Source organism: Mauremys reevesii, linkage group 8 (assembly GCF_016161935.1).
Source record: "Mauremys reevesii isolate NIE-2019 linkage group 8, ASM1616193v1, whole genome shotgun sequence".
NCBI classification, from domain to species: Eukaryota; Metazoa; Chordata; order Testudines; family Geoemydidae; genus Mauremys; species Mauremys reevesii.
This window is the reverse complement of record NC_052630.1, coordinates 48,828,538-48,845,721: the sequence shown is the minus strand read 5'-3', so window position 1 is coordinate 48,845,721 and position 17,184 is coordinate 48,828,538. Positions and strand designations below refer to the sequence as shown.

Here is a 17,184-nt window from a genome sequence, read left to right as displayed (position 1 = left end):
TCTCCCACAATAGTGCAATTTTTCTTTCTACATATTATAAATAGATGCTTAAAGGAGCTCTTTATCCTGTTCTCTAGCCTGATCTGGTGGTCCATAACAGATTCCCATCAGTACCCCATCTTGTAATCTGTCAGTTAGAACATTGATCCATCCATAAGCATTTCAGGTACTGCGCTTTTGAATTGTCAATTATTCTAAAGCAGGTGAACCTTTTTATAACATAGGTTTCTTACTGCACTTCCTGAAAGTAGTTAACAAGATACTCTTAACAAATCATTATTTAAGATTACCCAAGATCAAATGTTTTACAAATCTTGAAGTTTGCATGAAACTACAAAAAAAATTAAACAAATGCTTTGATGCCCCATAGCCTCCAGCTATAAAGAAATTAGAAATTAATTCTGTAGCCTCTCTAACTATCAAAACTTGGAACACCCTCTGAATGACAAAAAGAAGTGTGAACCTTTATAGGCAGAGCTTAAATTAATGTTTTTGAAGTACAGAATGAAACAAGTAATTCCTAATGTTTCCCCAAGAATATGCATGCATTTTCACTGTTTCAATAAAAAAGAAATCAGCTAGAGGCAATTTCATTTTTGTAAAAACTAAATAATTAGGCACTAATGCAACAACTATTCTTAAATTGTCACTGGTTGCTAGGAGCTGCAAGGACTCTGAGGATCACACATGAGCCAGTAATTAATTAACCTAAAATCACTTTCATCCACTACCCCCAAGAGGAAACTATTAACACATGCAGGCTTACAGAACCCAAACTGAGCTTCATTAAATTGGAATACAGGAAGACAAAAATACACACGATCATCTTGGTGTAAAGAGACTTGGCTCTTTGCTGATCAGATAGTCTGCTATAGGAGAATTTGCTGTATAAATTTCCACAATATATTATCCGCATGTACCCTCCTCACCAGGAGTTTAAATTCTGATCTTTGCAAAAAGCTGAGTTTCCATCTCAGAAAGACAAGATGAGCACTAATTACTTCCTTTCCAAAACATACTGCTGAAATTCATTAAAGTGAAGAACTCACCAGCTAGGGTCAGCTATGTATCTGCAAGGCCTCATACACAACACAAGGAGCATAATTCCTGTCGAACAAAACCTTTGTGTTGTACTCCAGACTCCAACTCTAGAGCTGAAATTCTCCATAGCTTGCTTCAAATCAAAAAAAGTATTTTTGTGACGTCTGAGCAAAATCTGTTTAACCATTTTTGAGTTATGTGGTTATAAACAAAATATTGTTTAATACTAAAATTAGAAATTAGCTTTATATTCACGATTTGGTGTTTTTACACACACAGTTTTTCAATGGAATATACATAAGTTCTTTAGGGTTGCAAATTCAAGCATTCAAAAGGTAGGGAATGCCAGATTTACAGTTGCCCATAAAACCTTAATTCTACCCTCTTGTATCCCTCCTCCACCCAGTCTGCATAATGAATAAGGCAGCGGTCCTTTGGAAAAATTAGTGTGTGATTATGTAATTAGAGACTATCATAATATGCCCCCAACTCCCACAGCAAAGAAAGGGTTGTATAATCTCCATCCATCTATTTTAAGGCTATATTTGACATACCACTTATAGATCATTACTGGGTACAGAAATGAAGTTATATGATGACAGCAAGAGTGGATTTACAGGTGAAATTATTCTATATTCTGTTTTCAATCCTATTTTTAGTTATTTTTTTTAAAAAGCTCCCGAAGAGTAGGAATGGCGTTTCAGGATACAGAAAAATCACACAATCGCGTTTAAAGGTAAGATTTTTTATTATATTTTAACGGTCTAAAGAGTTCAATTTTCATTTTATGACAATCTGGAAGAAAGTGAAAGATATGTCTTTTTCAAGTTTTTTAAATTATTATTATTATTATTTTGTGGTGAGAATCTCTTGATCACTTCAAGGTACTTTCTCCTACTAATCGCTGATTAGAATATAATACTTTCCTCAACTTTTTCACTATATACCAGACTAGTAGGTGTATTTGCATTCTTTTGGTAAGACTGCCACCTGGTGGATTTTTTTATTTTAATATTTTTAATGCTACTATTCAGAAGGAACTTCCCAATTATACCATAACAACCACCCCCATCACCACTGTAGTTAAGGGCAGTTAGTATTCTCTATTATGAAAGAACAGTTACTTACCTTACAGTAACTGGTTCTTTCAGATGTGTTAGCCACATTAATTCCACTTTTGGTGCATATATGCTCCACACACATGAAACTGGAATCTTTTGGCCAATAGCCCATTCCTGTGCCCCAGATGGTCTCACACACACACACACCCCGCCCCCAATCCTCCAGTCCAAGGATATCAAGGGCATAGCAGGTCCAAGCACCCTTCTGTTCCCTCACCAATGCAGAATCCCAAAGGAGGACAACTCCACAGTAGCAGAGAAGGAGGGTGGGTCATGGAGTCCATGCGGACAACACATCTTGAAAACTGACTGTCTGTGTGGATTTCATTCTTGTTTACTAACAAGCAATTATCTGTGTGCTAGGAGGTAGATAGTAGCTATTCTATTTAAACAATGACTGCAGGACAGACCTATCAAAAATGAGCATCTAATCAGGACGCTTCTACCGAAGTACAGTGTCTTGCAAATATGTGGACCAAGCTTCATGTAGCTGCTTTACAAATTTCAGAAATAGGGACATTCTTCTAACAGGCAGCAGAGGCTCTAAAGCTTGAGCTCTAGGTGGCTGTAACCTGGTTTGCTCCCAATATGTTCTTATACACTTGGAGACCCATTTTTATAATCTCTGTGAGGATTAAGATCAGGCAATATCCTATCAGCAAAGGCTACCAGCAGTTTAAGGTGTGTTCATGAATGATTCTGACCTGTTAAGGTAAAATGGTAATCCCCCCTGGGGTTGAGTAATGCTTGGGGAAGAAAACTGGGAGATGAATTAATTAGTTCATAGGCAACTGCTTGGCCCATGCTGAGGCCATCATGATCATCAATCCAGCATCTTGCCTCAGCTTCCTCTAGACCCTCTGTATCATGGAGATGGTTGGTAGAAGGTATACATGGGTCCCAGTGTCCAGGGGACAAGAAAACCATCTGACAGAGAGCAAACGATCTAATTATGGGTATCCTCATTTGCAGAAGATGCTCTGAAACATTATGTCCTTGACTGACCACCTATGGTTGTCCGAGAACTGTCTACTGAAGTAATCTGCTAGCAAGTTCTCAATCCTTGGAAGATGTGGGGACCAGGAATGATAGAGCGATCAACATACAAAATCAAGAGCCAAATGGCTTCCTGACAAAGTGGAGAGGACCTGAATCTTCCATGTCTACTGACATAATCCATAGGCAGGATGTTGTCTGTCAGCATCTGAACTGTGAATCCCTGGAGTAAAGGTAGAAACGCCATGCATGCCAGGCAGATGACTTTGAGTTCCAGGATGTTTACGTGCAGACTAGCTTCTTGAGGGGACCTTAAAGCTTGAGTTTTAAGGTGATCTAGCCAGCACCATCACCAATCTATCCAGTGAAGGTGATCTTGAATCAGGCCCACAGCTAAATCATTTGGGGTCCATATATGCTCTAGAGACAGCACCAATGCATCAAGTACTAAGGTGACTGTGCCACAGCAAGGTCAGTCCACAGGTTTCATGGTGTAGACGATGAGGGTAATATTTGCTTGGGCTAACTCAAAATGTGTTGAAATGCAAGAAGGGAGCAGGATTCACACTAGCTAAAGTTAAGTTGTTAGCATGAGCGAATAGTGATATTAACAGAAGTGACAAGGCACAACCTTGGGTCATAAAGTAAATATGTTTTTGTTTTAATTGGATTTAGCAAGTGTTGTAGGGGAATTTTTGGATGTTTTGGAACATTGGTAGCCACAGAATTTGAAATGATGCAAATAGTAATTGGAATGATGTTTTATATTAATAGCCAATAAAGAAGAAGATATTTGAGTTTTCGGGTATGGAAGATTTAATGTGGTAGAGGAAGCACAGATATAGTACAAGGTAGGTTTAATGCTAAGGTGTTGTTATAATTTATTATAAAAGGGTATTATGCTAATTTTAGATTAGCATGCTCATCCACCATCAAGGTGTCATACAAAAAAAGTCTATACACCAGTTCTTCTAGTCCAGGGACTGATCACCCCAAAATGCACCATTTATTCTTGGAATGTGAATATAAATGCAGCGTAGTTATATTTTAATTCCTGTTTGCTTTAAGTAATTTTTTAAATTAAATAACGTCTTTAATTCGATCACTCATTCTGTCAGTCACAGTCCTCCACTAAATTAAATTATCTATAACCACCCTGGAGGCTCAACCCTTAAAGTGTTCAGTATGGTTTTATTCCTTATGTTTAAACTCTTAATCAAACAAGGATACAGTTGGCACCAAGAGACATGTGTCAGGCTGCCCTTTGATTGGTGAGCCAGAGACAAATCAGACACTGGTGCCTAGCAAGTTGAGACGTAAGAATCAGCAGGTGAGGGTGACTTAGGCCTGGTCTACAAGGTGGGGGGGGGAAATCGGTCTAAATTATGCAACTTCAGCTACGTGAATAACGTAGCTGAAGTTGACATACTTAGATCAACTTACTGTGGTGTCTTCACCATTGCGAGTTGACTGCTGCCTCTCCCCCGTCGACTCTGCCTGCGCCTCTCGCCGAGCTGGAGTACAGGAGTCAACAGGAGAGCACTCGGGGGTCAATTTATCGCATCTAGATTAGACACGATAAATCAATCCCCGCTGGATCGATAGCTGCCCGCCGATCCGGCCGGTAGTGAAGACATACCCTTACACCTTAGCTCATATCTGGAGCGGTGCTCCTTCCTTCCCTTCTCTGAGGTCATAGACAGCAAAATGAAGGCAGAGAACTGGGGCCTCTTGGTCAATGAAACACAGGAGCTCAGGTGGAATCTCAACTCACTGTGGCACTCATGAGGAGGAACTGACAGGAGGACTAAGCTCGAGCTACATCCTTCCACAGTTGCTTGTACATAGCACTCCAGGGGGAGCAATTTTAGGTGGGCCTCTAGCTTTTTTAGTCCATTTAGAGAAGGAGAAATATATTGATCACTTAGGAATATGTCCCTCTCCTAAACAAAAGAGGACCAGGTACATATACACTGCAAAATACATAAATAAATAAAAACCCTGCAGCAGCGAGTCTCGAAGCCTGAGTCTAACTGACACTTCAGGGCTAAAACTAGCAGTGTAGATGTTCCCACTTCGGCTGGAGCTTAGGCTCTGAAACCCAGCAAGAAGAGTGGGTCTCAGAGCCTGTGGGAACATCTACACTGCTACTTTTAGCCATGTAGCACAAGCCCCACGAGCCAGAGTCACTGAGACTTGCTGCTGTGCGGAGGAGGAGGAAGCAAGTAGACAGTGTAAGGATTCTGTCTCATTGCCACAGGTGGTAAGATGGAATGGAAGGACTGTTGGACCACTCCACTCTTTACACCTTCAGGCAAAGGAGGAGGAGTGCAAGAAAATGTAGCATGCAGGAACACCACCACCAGACATTGGTGGCCAAAAGAATCCAATCTCACACATCAAAAGTGGACCAATCACATAAAAAACATCAGTTTCCAAGGAAGAGTCTTAGCACCTAAGAGCACTGTCAAATATTCTCATACAATACTTAGGCTTGCTTCTACATATTACTAATTATTAGGGCTGTCAATTAATTGCAGTTAACTCACGCGATTAACTAAAAAAAATTAATTGTGATTAATCGCAGTTTTAATCGCACTATTAAACAATAGAATACCAACTGAAATTTATTAAATATTTTGGATGTTTTTCTACATTTTCATATATACTGTATTCTGTGTTGCAACTGAAATCAAAGTGTATATTATTTTTGATGACAAGTATTTGCACTGTAAAAATTATAAACAAAAGAAATGGTATTTTTCATTTCACCTCATACAAGTACTGTAGTGCAATCGCTTTGTCCTGAAAGTGCAATTTACAAATGTAGATTTTTTTTTTTACATAACTGAACTCAAAAACCAAACAATATAAAACTTCAGAGCCTACAACCACCATTCCAAAGGATATGCTTCCATGCTGATGACACTCATTAAAAAAAATAATGCGTTAATTAAATTTATGACTGAACTTCTTGGGGGAGAACACTATGTCCCCTTCTATGTTTTCCCTGCATTCTGCCAAATATTTCATATTATAGCAGTCTCGCATGATGACCCAGCACATGTCATTCATTTTAAGAACACTTTCACTGCAGATTTCACAAAATGCAAAGAAGGTACCAATGTGAGATTTCTAAAGATAGCTACAGCATTCGACCCAAGGTTTAAGAATCTGAAGTGCCTTCCAAAATCTGAGGGACGAGGTGTGGAGCATGCCTTCAGAAGTCTTAAAAGAGCAACACCGATGCAGAGACTACAGAACCCGAACCACCAAAAAAGAAAAACAACCTTCTGCTGGTGGCATCTGTGATAAATGAAGGGGGAAGTGGGGAGCATAGCTCCCTTTTATGGATACCCAGGCAGCCAGCAGCTATGAAATCCCTCTTAGGGTATGGCTACACTTGCGAGTTGCAGCGCTGGTGGAGGCTTTCCAGCGCTGCAATTAGTAAGTGGCCACACCTGCAGGGCACTTCCAGCGCTGCAACTCCCTGGCTGCAGACCTCACTCAGCATGGGGAATAAGGATTGCAGCGCTGGTGCTGCAGCGCTGGTCATCAAGTGTGGCCACACACCAGCGCTGTTATTGGCCTCCAGGGTATAAGGGTGTATCCCAGAATGCTTTTAACTAAATTACTCCCTTTGTTTTGTTATGCAGCCTCTCTTCGTTTTGTTGTGAACCTCCGGAGCTCCTCCGTTGCTACCGGAGCTGCTCTACCGGAGCCGCTTATCAGCTCCTGTTTGCTGTGATCAATCTGTGAACAATCAAATGAGATCCTCCTCCCTGCGTGATTCACAGGGTTGAGTGTTTGCATTTTGCTTGACCAGCAGCGAGAAAAGGAGTCATTCACAGGGGTTGAGTGTTTGCTTTGCTTGAGAGAAACGGGGGGAGGGGGCAGAGGGGGGAAAGAGAGTATGTTGGATGCAGGCTGTTTGCAGTTAACAGTAAGGGGGTGGGAAAATTTTCTGATTTTGCACAGTGTCAGTTCCAAAAATCCACTCTCTCTTCCCCCCCCCCCCCCGGTCCCTGTCACACTGCCCCACACCCCCCTCTTTTGAAAAGCACGTTGCTGCCACTTGAATGCTGGGATAGCTGCCCATAATTCATCACTCCCAACAGTGCTGCAAATGTGGCCACACTGCAGCGCTGGTAGCTGTGAGTGTGGCCACACACCAGCGCTGGCCCTGCACAGCTGGACGACCAGCGCTGCAACTACCAGCGCTGCAGATTTGTAAGTGTAGCCATACCCTTAGTAGCGGTTCTCTAATCACTCTAACTCTAAAGCATTAAAAAGTCTCACTGCTATGCATAGGTAAAAGGAAATGACTGGGCACCTGGCCAAAAGAGCCAATGAGAAGGCTAGAACTTTTTAAAATTGAAACAAGACTTCAGTTTTGTCAGTCTGTTGTTGCTCTCCAGGGGAGAGGCAGACGGGGCAGAGCTATGCTGTAAAATGCTTGGGCCAGGTATGAAAAATCATCAGTATGATACCTAGAAACTACTCTATTAAAGACCCAGATATGTAAGTAGATCAGGAAATGTCTAGGAAGACACGATTAGGTTTATCCCTTTTATTTCTTTATGGCTTGTGGATTTCTCTGTGCTAACCCCAAGTGCTTTTATTTTGCTTGTAATCTTTAAGCTGGGCCTCAAGGAAGCTATTTTTGGTGCTTAATCCCTGTAATTGCTCTTTTAAATATATAGCAATAGCCTGAGTTCCCAGATGTATTTTCTTCCCTTTTTTAAAAATAAAATTTACCTTTTTTAAGAACAGAATTGGATTTTTGTGTCTTAAGAGGTTTGTGCACATGTTTAATTAGCTGGTGGCAACAGCTGATTTCCACCTCCCCACTTCTCAGCTCTTCCCCGGAGGGGGTTATCCCACAGAAAGGAATTCCCAAGTGCACCTTCCTGGGCTCTCAAAGAGGTTCTGCACTTGGGTGGTGGCAGCATCTACCAATCCAAGGTCAGAGAAAAGCGGTAACCTTGGAAGTTTAATACAAGCATGGAGTAGCTTTAGTATTCATTTTTAGAATCCTTGTGGGCCCCACCTTCTGCACTCGAAGTGCCAGAGTGGGGAATTAGCCTTGACAGCATCTGACTCAGATAATGAAAATGAACATGTGTCAGTTCGCACTACTTCGGATTGTTATTGAGCAGAACCCGCCACCCGCATGTCCCCTGGAATGGTGATTGAGGCTTGAAGGGACATATGAATCTTTAGCACATCTGGCACGGAAATATCTTGTGATGCCGGCTACAACAGTGCCATGCAAATGCCTATTCTCGCTTTCAGGTAACATTGTAAATAAGAAGTGGGCAGCATTATCTCCTGCAAATTTAACCAAACTTGTTTGTCTGAGTGATTAGCTGAACAAGAAGTAGGACTGAGTGGACTTGAAGGCTGTAAAATTTCATTGTTTTATTTTTTAATGCCGTTATTTTTTGTACATAATTCTACATTTGTAAGTCCACCTGTCATGCTAAAGAGATTGCACTGAAGTACTTGTATTAGGTGAGTTGAAAAATACTATTTCTTTTGGTTTTTTTTACAGTGCAAATACTTGCAATCAAAAATATAAAGTGAGCACTGTACACTTTGTATTGTGTTCTAATTGAAATCAATACATTTGAAAATGCAGAAAACATCCAAAAACATTTAAATTGTATTCTATTATTGTTTAACAGTGCGATTAATCATGATTAATTTTTTTACTTGCTTGACAGCCCTACTAATTATACCATTACTTGAATACATTCAGTACATATTATTTCCTAAATAATTGTATTAAATGTTCACTAAAAATTATAAAATTAGAAGACATATCACAAATTCAAGAATCAAAACTTTGTATGAATGGAGCAAGATCATAGGACTTTGCACAGACATCATAATTCAGACAAAACTGGAGGAAGATGGGCCTAGCCATCCAGCAGGAGACATGTTGTTGTAAAATGTCAAGCTGAAAAGAATAAAAACTTTCTAAAACTAATTTAGAATCAAACCACAAATTGGCAGGCTTCACACCTGTTACAGCTGCAGAGAAACAGGAACCAGAAGAAATGGAACAGAAAGCTCAAAAGTTCATCAGAAAGCTGGTTTTCTTTAAGACAAAAAAACAGCACCAGCATTCAAACACCAATACATACTTTGTGCACTAATCAAACCTTTAACCAAGAACAAAGAAAAACAATCCTTGGGAACAGAAAGAATCAAACAGGGGCTTTAAGAAACCTTGGCCAGATCTGAACAGTAGGACACTTCCAGGGAAGAAAACAAATGGAAAACCTACAGATTCAAGAATTTCAATTAATGGGCCACATCAGGGCATTAATGCCAACTCAGTTTGCTGGATCTGAAATTAAGGTATTAGAAAAGGATTCATATCCCACTAGCAATCCAGTGAGACACTAACTCTCCACTGTTTCTATTTTTAAGATGTTAGTATAGCAAATGTGGCTTTAGCAGATATGGCTGCCAAAATTTCAATAGGAACATACTAGACACAAAAGGCTACAATGGATGTACTACATTTTGTCCGACATATTCGAAACATTAAGCAACATCAAAAGCAGTTAAAGTGCATAAGCAACAAAGAATTGTAGGCAAACCCAAAAATGCAACCAAGAGGTGAAGCAGAACGAAAAGCCCTGTCTGAGTATTATGAGAGAGATTTTCAGAAAATATCTGCCACCCTTCCTTAGGTACCAAAGTAAGTGGCCAAATCCTCAACCAACGTGTAGATTTAAAAAATAAAATAAAATGGGCCTCCAAGTATTTGGTCCTGTGCTGAGCCAACACTTGTTGGATTCACTCCATAGAAGTGAACACAGGCCTTAACACTGAAATAATTCCAAAAGTGATAGATCAGCTATAAGGTATTTGGCCACTAGTAACCAATTAACCTATTTTTTTCTATTCCTTTGGATATTTAAGAAGAAACACTTGGTCATACACACCAGTTAGCTCATTAGATCTCCAAGTCTGATGTTAGTACATATGTATTATTAGTACACAATGTATTCAGTTCCACTGAATCACAGGTATTTTGTGAGAGCGATGATAAGCACATTAGAGACCATTTTCTTACACTTAACCTGTTTTACTTTATATCATGCTTACCTTTCAATGGCCAATTCTTTGTTTGAGAGTTGCTGGACTGTGATCACAACTTTCTTATCAATTCCCTGTTTCAGTTTGAAATAAAATTTCTCTCTGTCCTTTGGTACAGGGCTAAAAAGAAAGAATTAGTTCCATTTGAACAGATATAGCACAATATAAGTGGATAACTATTAGAAATATGACGTGGTGATAGCTAGAGCCTCATCAAATTATTTTCATTTTATTTTTTGGCCATTTCATTTTATTTTATTGTGGGAGGCCCAGAGGGAGGGGTGTCTGGGCCCGCCCCTAAAGGGAGTGGGAGGCCTTGGGAGGGGTGTTGTAGAGTGAGATCACCCTATTCTCACCCCACAGTGGTGCCATCTGTCCCATGGAGTTGGGCTTGGCTCCCCACTCCAGGGGTTATGACCTGGTGCACAAAATTGCAGAGCTGCTGGGGTTTGGCCTGGCTAACCCATGGAATATGAGCAGCAGGAGCCACCAACATGGAGTAAATTTTTTGTTTTATTTCATTTTATGTTGTGTTATTTCATATTTGTGAAAACCCACAGGGCTCTAGTGATAGCCACCCACTTAGTTCCTCCAGTGCCACCCGTGTCTGCAATCATTTGATATCTCCTCTTCTCCTTTATTCGTCCTTTAATCAGCAAATGAATAGCTTGGTACTGAACAAAAGAAATCTTTGCCCCACCCTTAGGGGCCTAAATTTCTGTATGTTTCATTTTCATGTTTGCAGATATTATTATGTGCATTTTTATCTACTATAGTTTAAGACTGCTTCTCAATCAGTAGCTATCTTAAGTTACAGTTTGAGAATATTACGCGCCCATAGTTGGGCACCATGCAAAATATAAAAGCAGAAACAAGTATTACACAAAATAAAAATTCCCATTACTACCCCTTTCCATCCAAAATTCTCACATATCTGTATGTCTTAAATCATACCCAAAAAGGACTGTGTGTTAAGAGAAGGCTGCCCATGCTTAGTGAAATTTGCTTCCTTTCCCACCTCCACAATGCTTCAAGACATTTTTCTAAGATTTTCTTCTGTATCTTCAATATACTGATTCAAATTTATGGCTTATGAAAACTAAATTAGAAGAGTTAAATAACTGTACTGAAAGAAACCCTAGAAAACATTGGTACAAATTTTCAGCAAGCTAGGCCTCAACTATCTTTCCAAGTTCCATAGGCACAGCTGAGTATGTCCACCAAGAACTAGGATTTTAAATACTTACAAAACTTGATTAATATTGTTTTTCTATGCTGCTTTTTATTTTTTAATCAGATTAGGCTTTTCCAAAAAATGTATTTAAGACAAACAAAGCAATAACCTCATAAAGAAAAAAATAGCATACAGCAAAAAATTAACCAAAACTAGTTTCTTCACTACATGCTGGTTAGCCACACATCCCTCAAAACAGCTGCACATGTTTTATGGAAGCTTCTAATTTTTCTCTGTTTTTCAAATTACCTAAAATTTCCTTTACCATCATCTTCTTTAACCTCTAAGGAGACACTGAAAGTGAACACATCACTATCTGGGGTAGGAAGAACAGAGTCCTTAACATGGTCTGAGGCTTGTTTGGAAGACCGTCTGAACGCTGTTGAGAAACTATATAAAATTCTGCTGACCTGAAAAAGGGAGGGAAAAAAAGAATAAGAGCACTGATGCCATCTATTCCTCTTCCTATGGAGAACATGCACAGTTGTGATGTATTCCCTCAAGGGATCATTTCTCAGTAAGCATATTTTTTTAAATTCTTAAAAGGAAATAATTTTACCTTTATTTTCTCCTCCTCCCTCGCTCAATTCAAATGTTTAATAAGAATATCTGTTGAGATACCATGGTTTTAGTGTAACAGAAGTGTGTTCACTTCTGATTCAATATCTCAAAAATTATTAAGTCAGCAAGTTTCGCCTACACCAGTGGTTTTCAACCTGTGGTCCGCAGACTATGTCTAAAGGGTCCATGAAAGGTGACTATGAAAATAAAGTTTCAGATCCCAGAAAGGTCATTCCATTTTTCTGATCAAAAATATGTGAATCCTCCCACCTACAGGTCAAAACCCAAAAGTGTTGTCATTACTATTAAAAACAACAGTTTAGCACCCTTTCTCATGCTGCATCAAACGCCGTGCAGAGCATGTGAAACATTTATAGTTGAATTCTATTCAGTCAGTTTTCAGCTTAAGACTACTATGGTAGAGATCTGTGGACCACAGGTTTAATTTCCAAAGGGGTCCGCACCTTCATTCAAAAATTTTTAAGGGTGCACAAATGAAAAAATGTTGAAAAACCACTGGCCCACACAGTTCACAAATGTGATTTTGTTGCTAAATGACCTGCAGATTTTGTTATTGTAATTATTTTTACATTTAAAAATCTCTACAGCTTAGTGTTTGTACCTGCCAGGTCCTAAACTCACATTCGCTTTACTTTTTTCTTTTTTCTGTTTCCATCCTCAAGACCCAATATTGTGCTGATCATCATTAACTCAAGGAAAGCAGAAGTCTGCTCTTTCCAATGTCCCAATGCTCTTCTTTAACCATCTAGAGGAATCCTTACTGAAGGCTTTAAGATGTTCCTTTATAACTCCGGGGCCCAAGTACACTATCTCCTTGGTACTCTCAAACCAGACTCAAAGCAGCAGCAAAGGATTTTCTCCCAAATCTCCCCATTACATTGTAGTGCAATACATTGTAAGCTAGGACTATGTTTGGACAGGACCCACTGCAAGATATAAACTTTGGTAAAAGGTATTAAAGTAACTTCCTAAATTATTTTAATATTCAAGAACACATAGCTGCACATCTTGTGAAATCTACTGCACACACACCAAAGTACTGAGGTTGATTTTACATGACAGTATGTGATAGTATATATTTAAAGACTGGAGACATTCATAGAAAATACCTTTATTATATTAGGTAACAAGTCACTGTGGTAGTATTTTATACTTACTGCCTCTTTAATCTCACAGGAGAAAACATGAATCTGGAACTCCTCTGTTCCACAGTAGCTTTCAGTAAATGCGAAGCAGTCACTCTCTGCAGTTCCATTTTGTCCACGTGCACAGAACAATATCTTATAGATTGGGAAAGAGGCTATCTCCGTATTGCTGGTTTGGTCTATTATTCTGCAGGGGTGAAGTGACAAACATGAAGTTAGTCAAATAAACTAGAACCAAATAAAGATACCCACCAGCTTCTTTCTGTAATTGAATGAGCTATTATGCAAAGTATAACTACTATTCAATGTAAGCACCCAACATTAAAATACAATTAAGAAATATAAGCAATAAAAATGTTCAGTTTCAACTACATTTGTTTCAGTACAATTTATATCAAAATAAAATAGGAAGCATATATTACCCTAAATTATATAGGACCAGTATTCATCATAAAAATCCCTGCTCTGCAGTTCATCACTAGAGTCAAAGGGTTTCGTTAACTAGGAACCACAGAAATTGTGAAAATGCACTTTATATAGATACAGGCCCAGAAGTTCAGCAAAGGGAGATTCTGTAAACTTCCTGTCTGAGAAAGCAACAAAGAATCCTGTGGCAAGTCTTGCATCCGAAGAAGTGGGTATTCACCCACGAAAGCTCATGCTGCAAAACGTCTGTTAGTCTATAAGGTGCCACAGGATTCTTTGTTGCTTTTACAGATCCAGACTAACACGGCTACCCCTCTGATACCTGTCTGAGAAGTTATTAGTAGTCTGAAATGTAGGCTGTTATGCTGTAGACTGCTGAAATGTCAAATAATGGTGAAAAATGACCTTAATATCTTCTCCAAAAATATCAATAAAAGGCACATGACCCCCATTTGAGGTCAACTTCTGATCAAGATTTCCTTTACCCTGTCCTGCAAGCTATTTTAAGGGCCTGATATTTTATTTTTGTATAAAATTGGGGCGTACTACCTCCTGACAACCATCAATATGAAAAAATCCAGCCAAAAGTAATAAACCTCAAGGCAACTCCAGCTCCTGCATTTCATAAAGAAATGTTTCTGCCCAAGGAAGGTCTTGGAAGTGCCCTGAAGAAACTGGTGATAATTCCCCTGTCTTATCATACCCAAGCACCAGCTCCTTTCGAAAAGTCAGTCTAGGGCTAGAAAAAATACCCATATTCAAAGGTGTTTAGAATAAAATCACTTGAAGCTAACTTTAGCTGGAATGTGTGAAAGGCTTCCTTTCTAGAATTTGGCAAAAGTTACCAACACTGCAGGTATGCTATTCCAAGTGATTTCTATACATCTTATAAATTGAATTTCTCCAAACACTAGACTATGCTGATGCCTCAAGCTTTCCAACATTGCTAACATAATTTGCTATCTCAGTCCACATTTAAACTAATACTTTATGTAAAAGGTGACTTTTCTGATTTAGGGAATAATCTGCTATAATATGCATTGCATTAATACACATTTTTATTTAAACAGAAAAGTAGGTCTCTAAGTTTTTCATGAAGTGGGTCAAAGCAGCCACAGATCAGCAAAATACACAAGTACCAATGATGTGTATATTTTTTCTGTTAGAAATGAACCCTCATTCTCTCCATTTCCCTTGATTTCTCTCTTGCATGACACCTGCAAGTCTGATGCTTTAGCAAAGTCACATCATTTCCAATTATATATTAGCCTGGAAGCATTTCCAAGGCGCCACCCTTGTGGTTTCCGCCAAGAACAGTAACAAATATTTTATTGTGCAGGAAAACCAGATTACTGAAAGAACCTATTTAATGAAGGTAATTTTATTTATTTTTGCTTTAAGAAATGGGTGCCAGGGAAACTAACTACAGTAACAATGAAAAGCAGAGTCAGTAAGGGAAAGCTAACAAAGAGGTGGGTCTTTTCCAAAGGAGGCAAACTTGTCTAATACACATAATTTCATTATGGAAAAAACATTGAGCATCTTCACTTTATGTATCAGGACCTACAATATGCACTTGTATCTTATAATGTATTTACAGAATTAAGCTCAAGCACAACATCTATAAAATCAGTATAAAGCAGATAAAACTATCATTTAAATCAATGGGATCTGTGCCCACTTACTTCAGTTCTGAATTTGGGTCACAGTACCAAGATCAAATGTATGATTACCCTCTTAAAAAGTTATTGTCATAGATTGAAATTATGAACTGAAAGAATGGCACTAGTAATAGCCCTACACAATGGTCAGCAATAGAATCTTCGCAGCTGCCCTTTTGCAAGTACACATTACTTTTGCAGTCTTCAAAAATACTCCATTTAGTGAGCATACAGGACTTTTTGGGACTATTACTGTAAGGCTAACTGCTTGCAAGACCTTTATAGAGTTTGCAATTACAAACACTGTATATAGGAAAATGCTAATAATTTGAGCATGCTTTTGGTTACAGAAATAAAGCACGCTCAAGAACTTCTCAAAGGTGATGTTCACTGATTTCAACTTTAGGTATGTTTATTCTGTATGGACAGGCTGAATATTTCTCATTGTGATCTGTGATCTCAGTGTGATCTGTTGAACACAATCTAGAATATTTCAAATTTGCTACAAATTAAAAGAAGATAGCGATTTTGTCTCATATAATGCATCAGGGAAATTAAATTTATATGACCTAGTCCTACCATCATCATACAATAAAACTAGTTTAATATTAAAGGGTTCAAGATTCTAAATTCAACTTATGCATTTTTCTCACTGGATGTTTTACCTATTGGTTTAAATATCCTTAATTTTTATTCATTTTATCATATTCTTCAGCAAACGGAGTTTGTGACAAATTATGCTTCTGGACAGACCTATGCAGTTCAACTTCACTGGAAGCCCAGTGTTTGAAACTCAGGTCAGAATCTGAACCCTTTGTGTCTGCCTAAGTAATGAAGTACCATTGTAGTTCACCTTACAGAGCCTTCTGGGATATTCGGAACATAGAGAGTCACAGGAAAAGAGGACTGGCATGAGGATTTCAAAGCTTCCATAGCATGTAGAGCTTCTGACTCACTACGAGGAGCGGAAACCTTCATAGAACCTAGATACATCAATTTGTTAAATAATACACTGTCCTCTTCTGGGAGTTCATTAGGGGAACAGGGTCTAGGTGCCGAGATTTCTGAAAATGAAGAAAATATAAGATAACAATAAAACTCTCAGCCATTGCATTAAATTAGTGCAAGTTAAAAGCTGAAAGCCTACATTTGTAAAACTAAAAAACTATCACTGTATCTGAACAGGCTCCCTAAAGCACTACCCTAGACATTGATCACATGGACCCAAAAGTGCAGTGATACTGAATTATGGCCATTTCATATTTGTGAAGCTTTTGCAGTAATAAATGAGTGTGGGGTAGTCAGGTTAAAAACCAATCAATCAAGACATTTTAAGACCATCTCCATATTTAGTGTCAATCTCTCCCTACTGATTACAGGTATAGCTTACTGAATGAGTGAGAGTAGCCTAAGGTTGATTCATCAATCTGAGCACTCTGCAAGCATCCCCACATGGGCCACAATGTGGAGATAATTGGTTAATGACTGGATGATTGAGCAATTAGCAAGGTAATTCAGCTAGTCAGCTGAGGACAGTTAAAAGACAGACAGGAGTGGGAGAGAGGAAGGCTAGAGGGGGGCCAGAGAAGCTCAAAATCTCAGGGCTTGGCTACACTGGAGAGTTGCAGTGCTGGTGGTGGGTTTACAGCGCTGCAACTTACTCACCGTCCACACTTGCAAGGCACATACAGCGCTGCATCTCCCTGGCTGCAGCACTGGCTGTACTCCTGCTCTGCCTCAGGTATAACTATTGCAGCGCTGGTGATGCAGCGCTGCTTCGCCAGTGTGGCCACCAAAAGCGCTGTAATTGGCCTCCAGAATTTTCCCATAATGCTTTTAACTAAAGAACTCTCTTTGTTTTGTTG

The 17,184-nt window shown here is 39.1% G+C and overlaps 1 protein-coding gene across 2 annotated transcripts in view; it reads right to left on the bottom strand.

The window, feature by feature from the left end:
* RABGAP1L (RAB GTPase activating protein 1 like) overlaps positions 1-17,184 on the bottom strand; it is a 542,116-nt gene that overhangs the window by 461,045 nt on the left and 63,887 nt on the right. For both annotated transcript variants that reach the window (XM_039484970.1, XM_039484969.1), the window contains exons 4-7: positions 16,173-16,383; positions 13,245-13,419; positions 11,755-11,915; positions 10,281-10,391 (exon numbers count right to left, since the gene is read on the bottom strand). In XM_039484970.1, the coding sequence (XP_039340904.1) occupies positions 10,281-10,391; positions 11,755-11,915; positions 13,245-13,419; positions 16,173-16,383 (658 nt within the window). The remainder of the gene's footprint in view (positions 1-10,280; positions 10,392-11,754; positions 11,916-13,244; positions 13,420-16,172; positions 16,384-17,184) is intronic.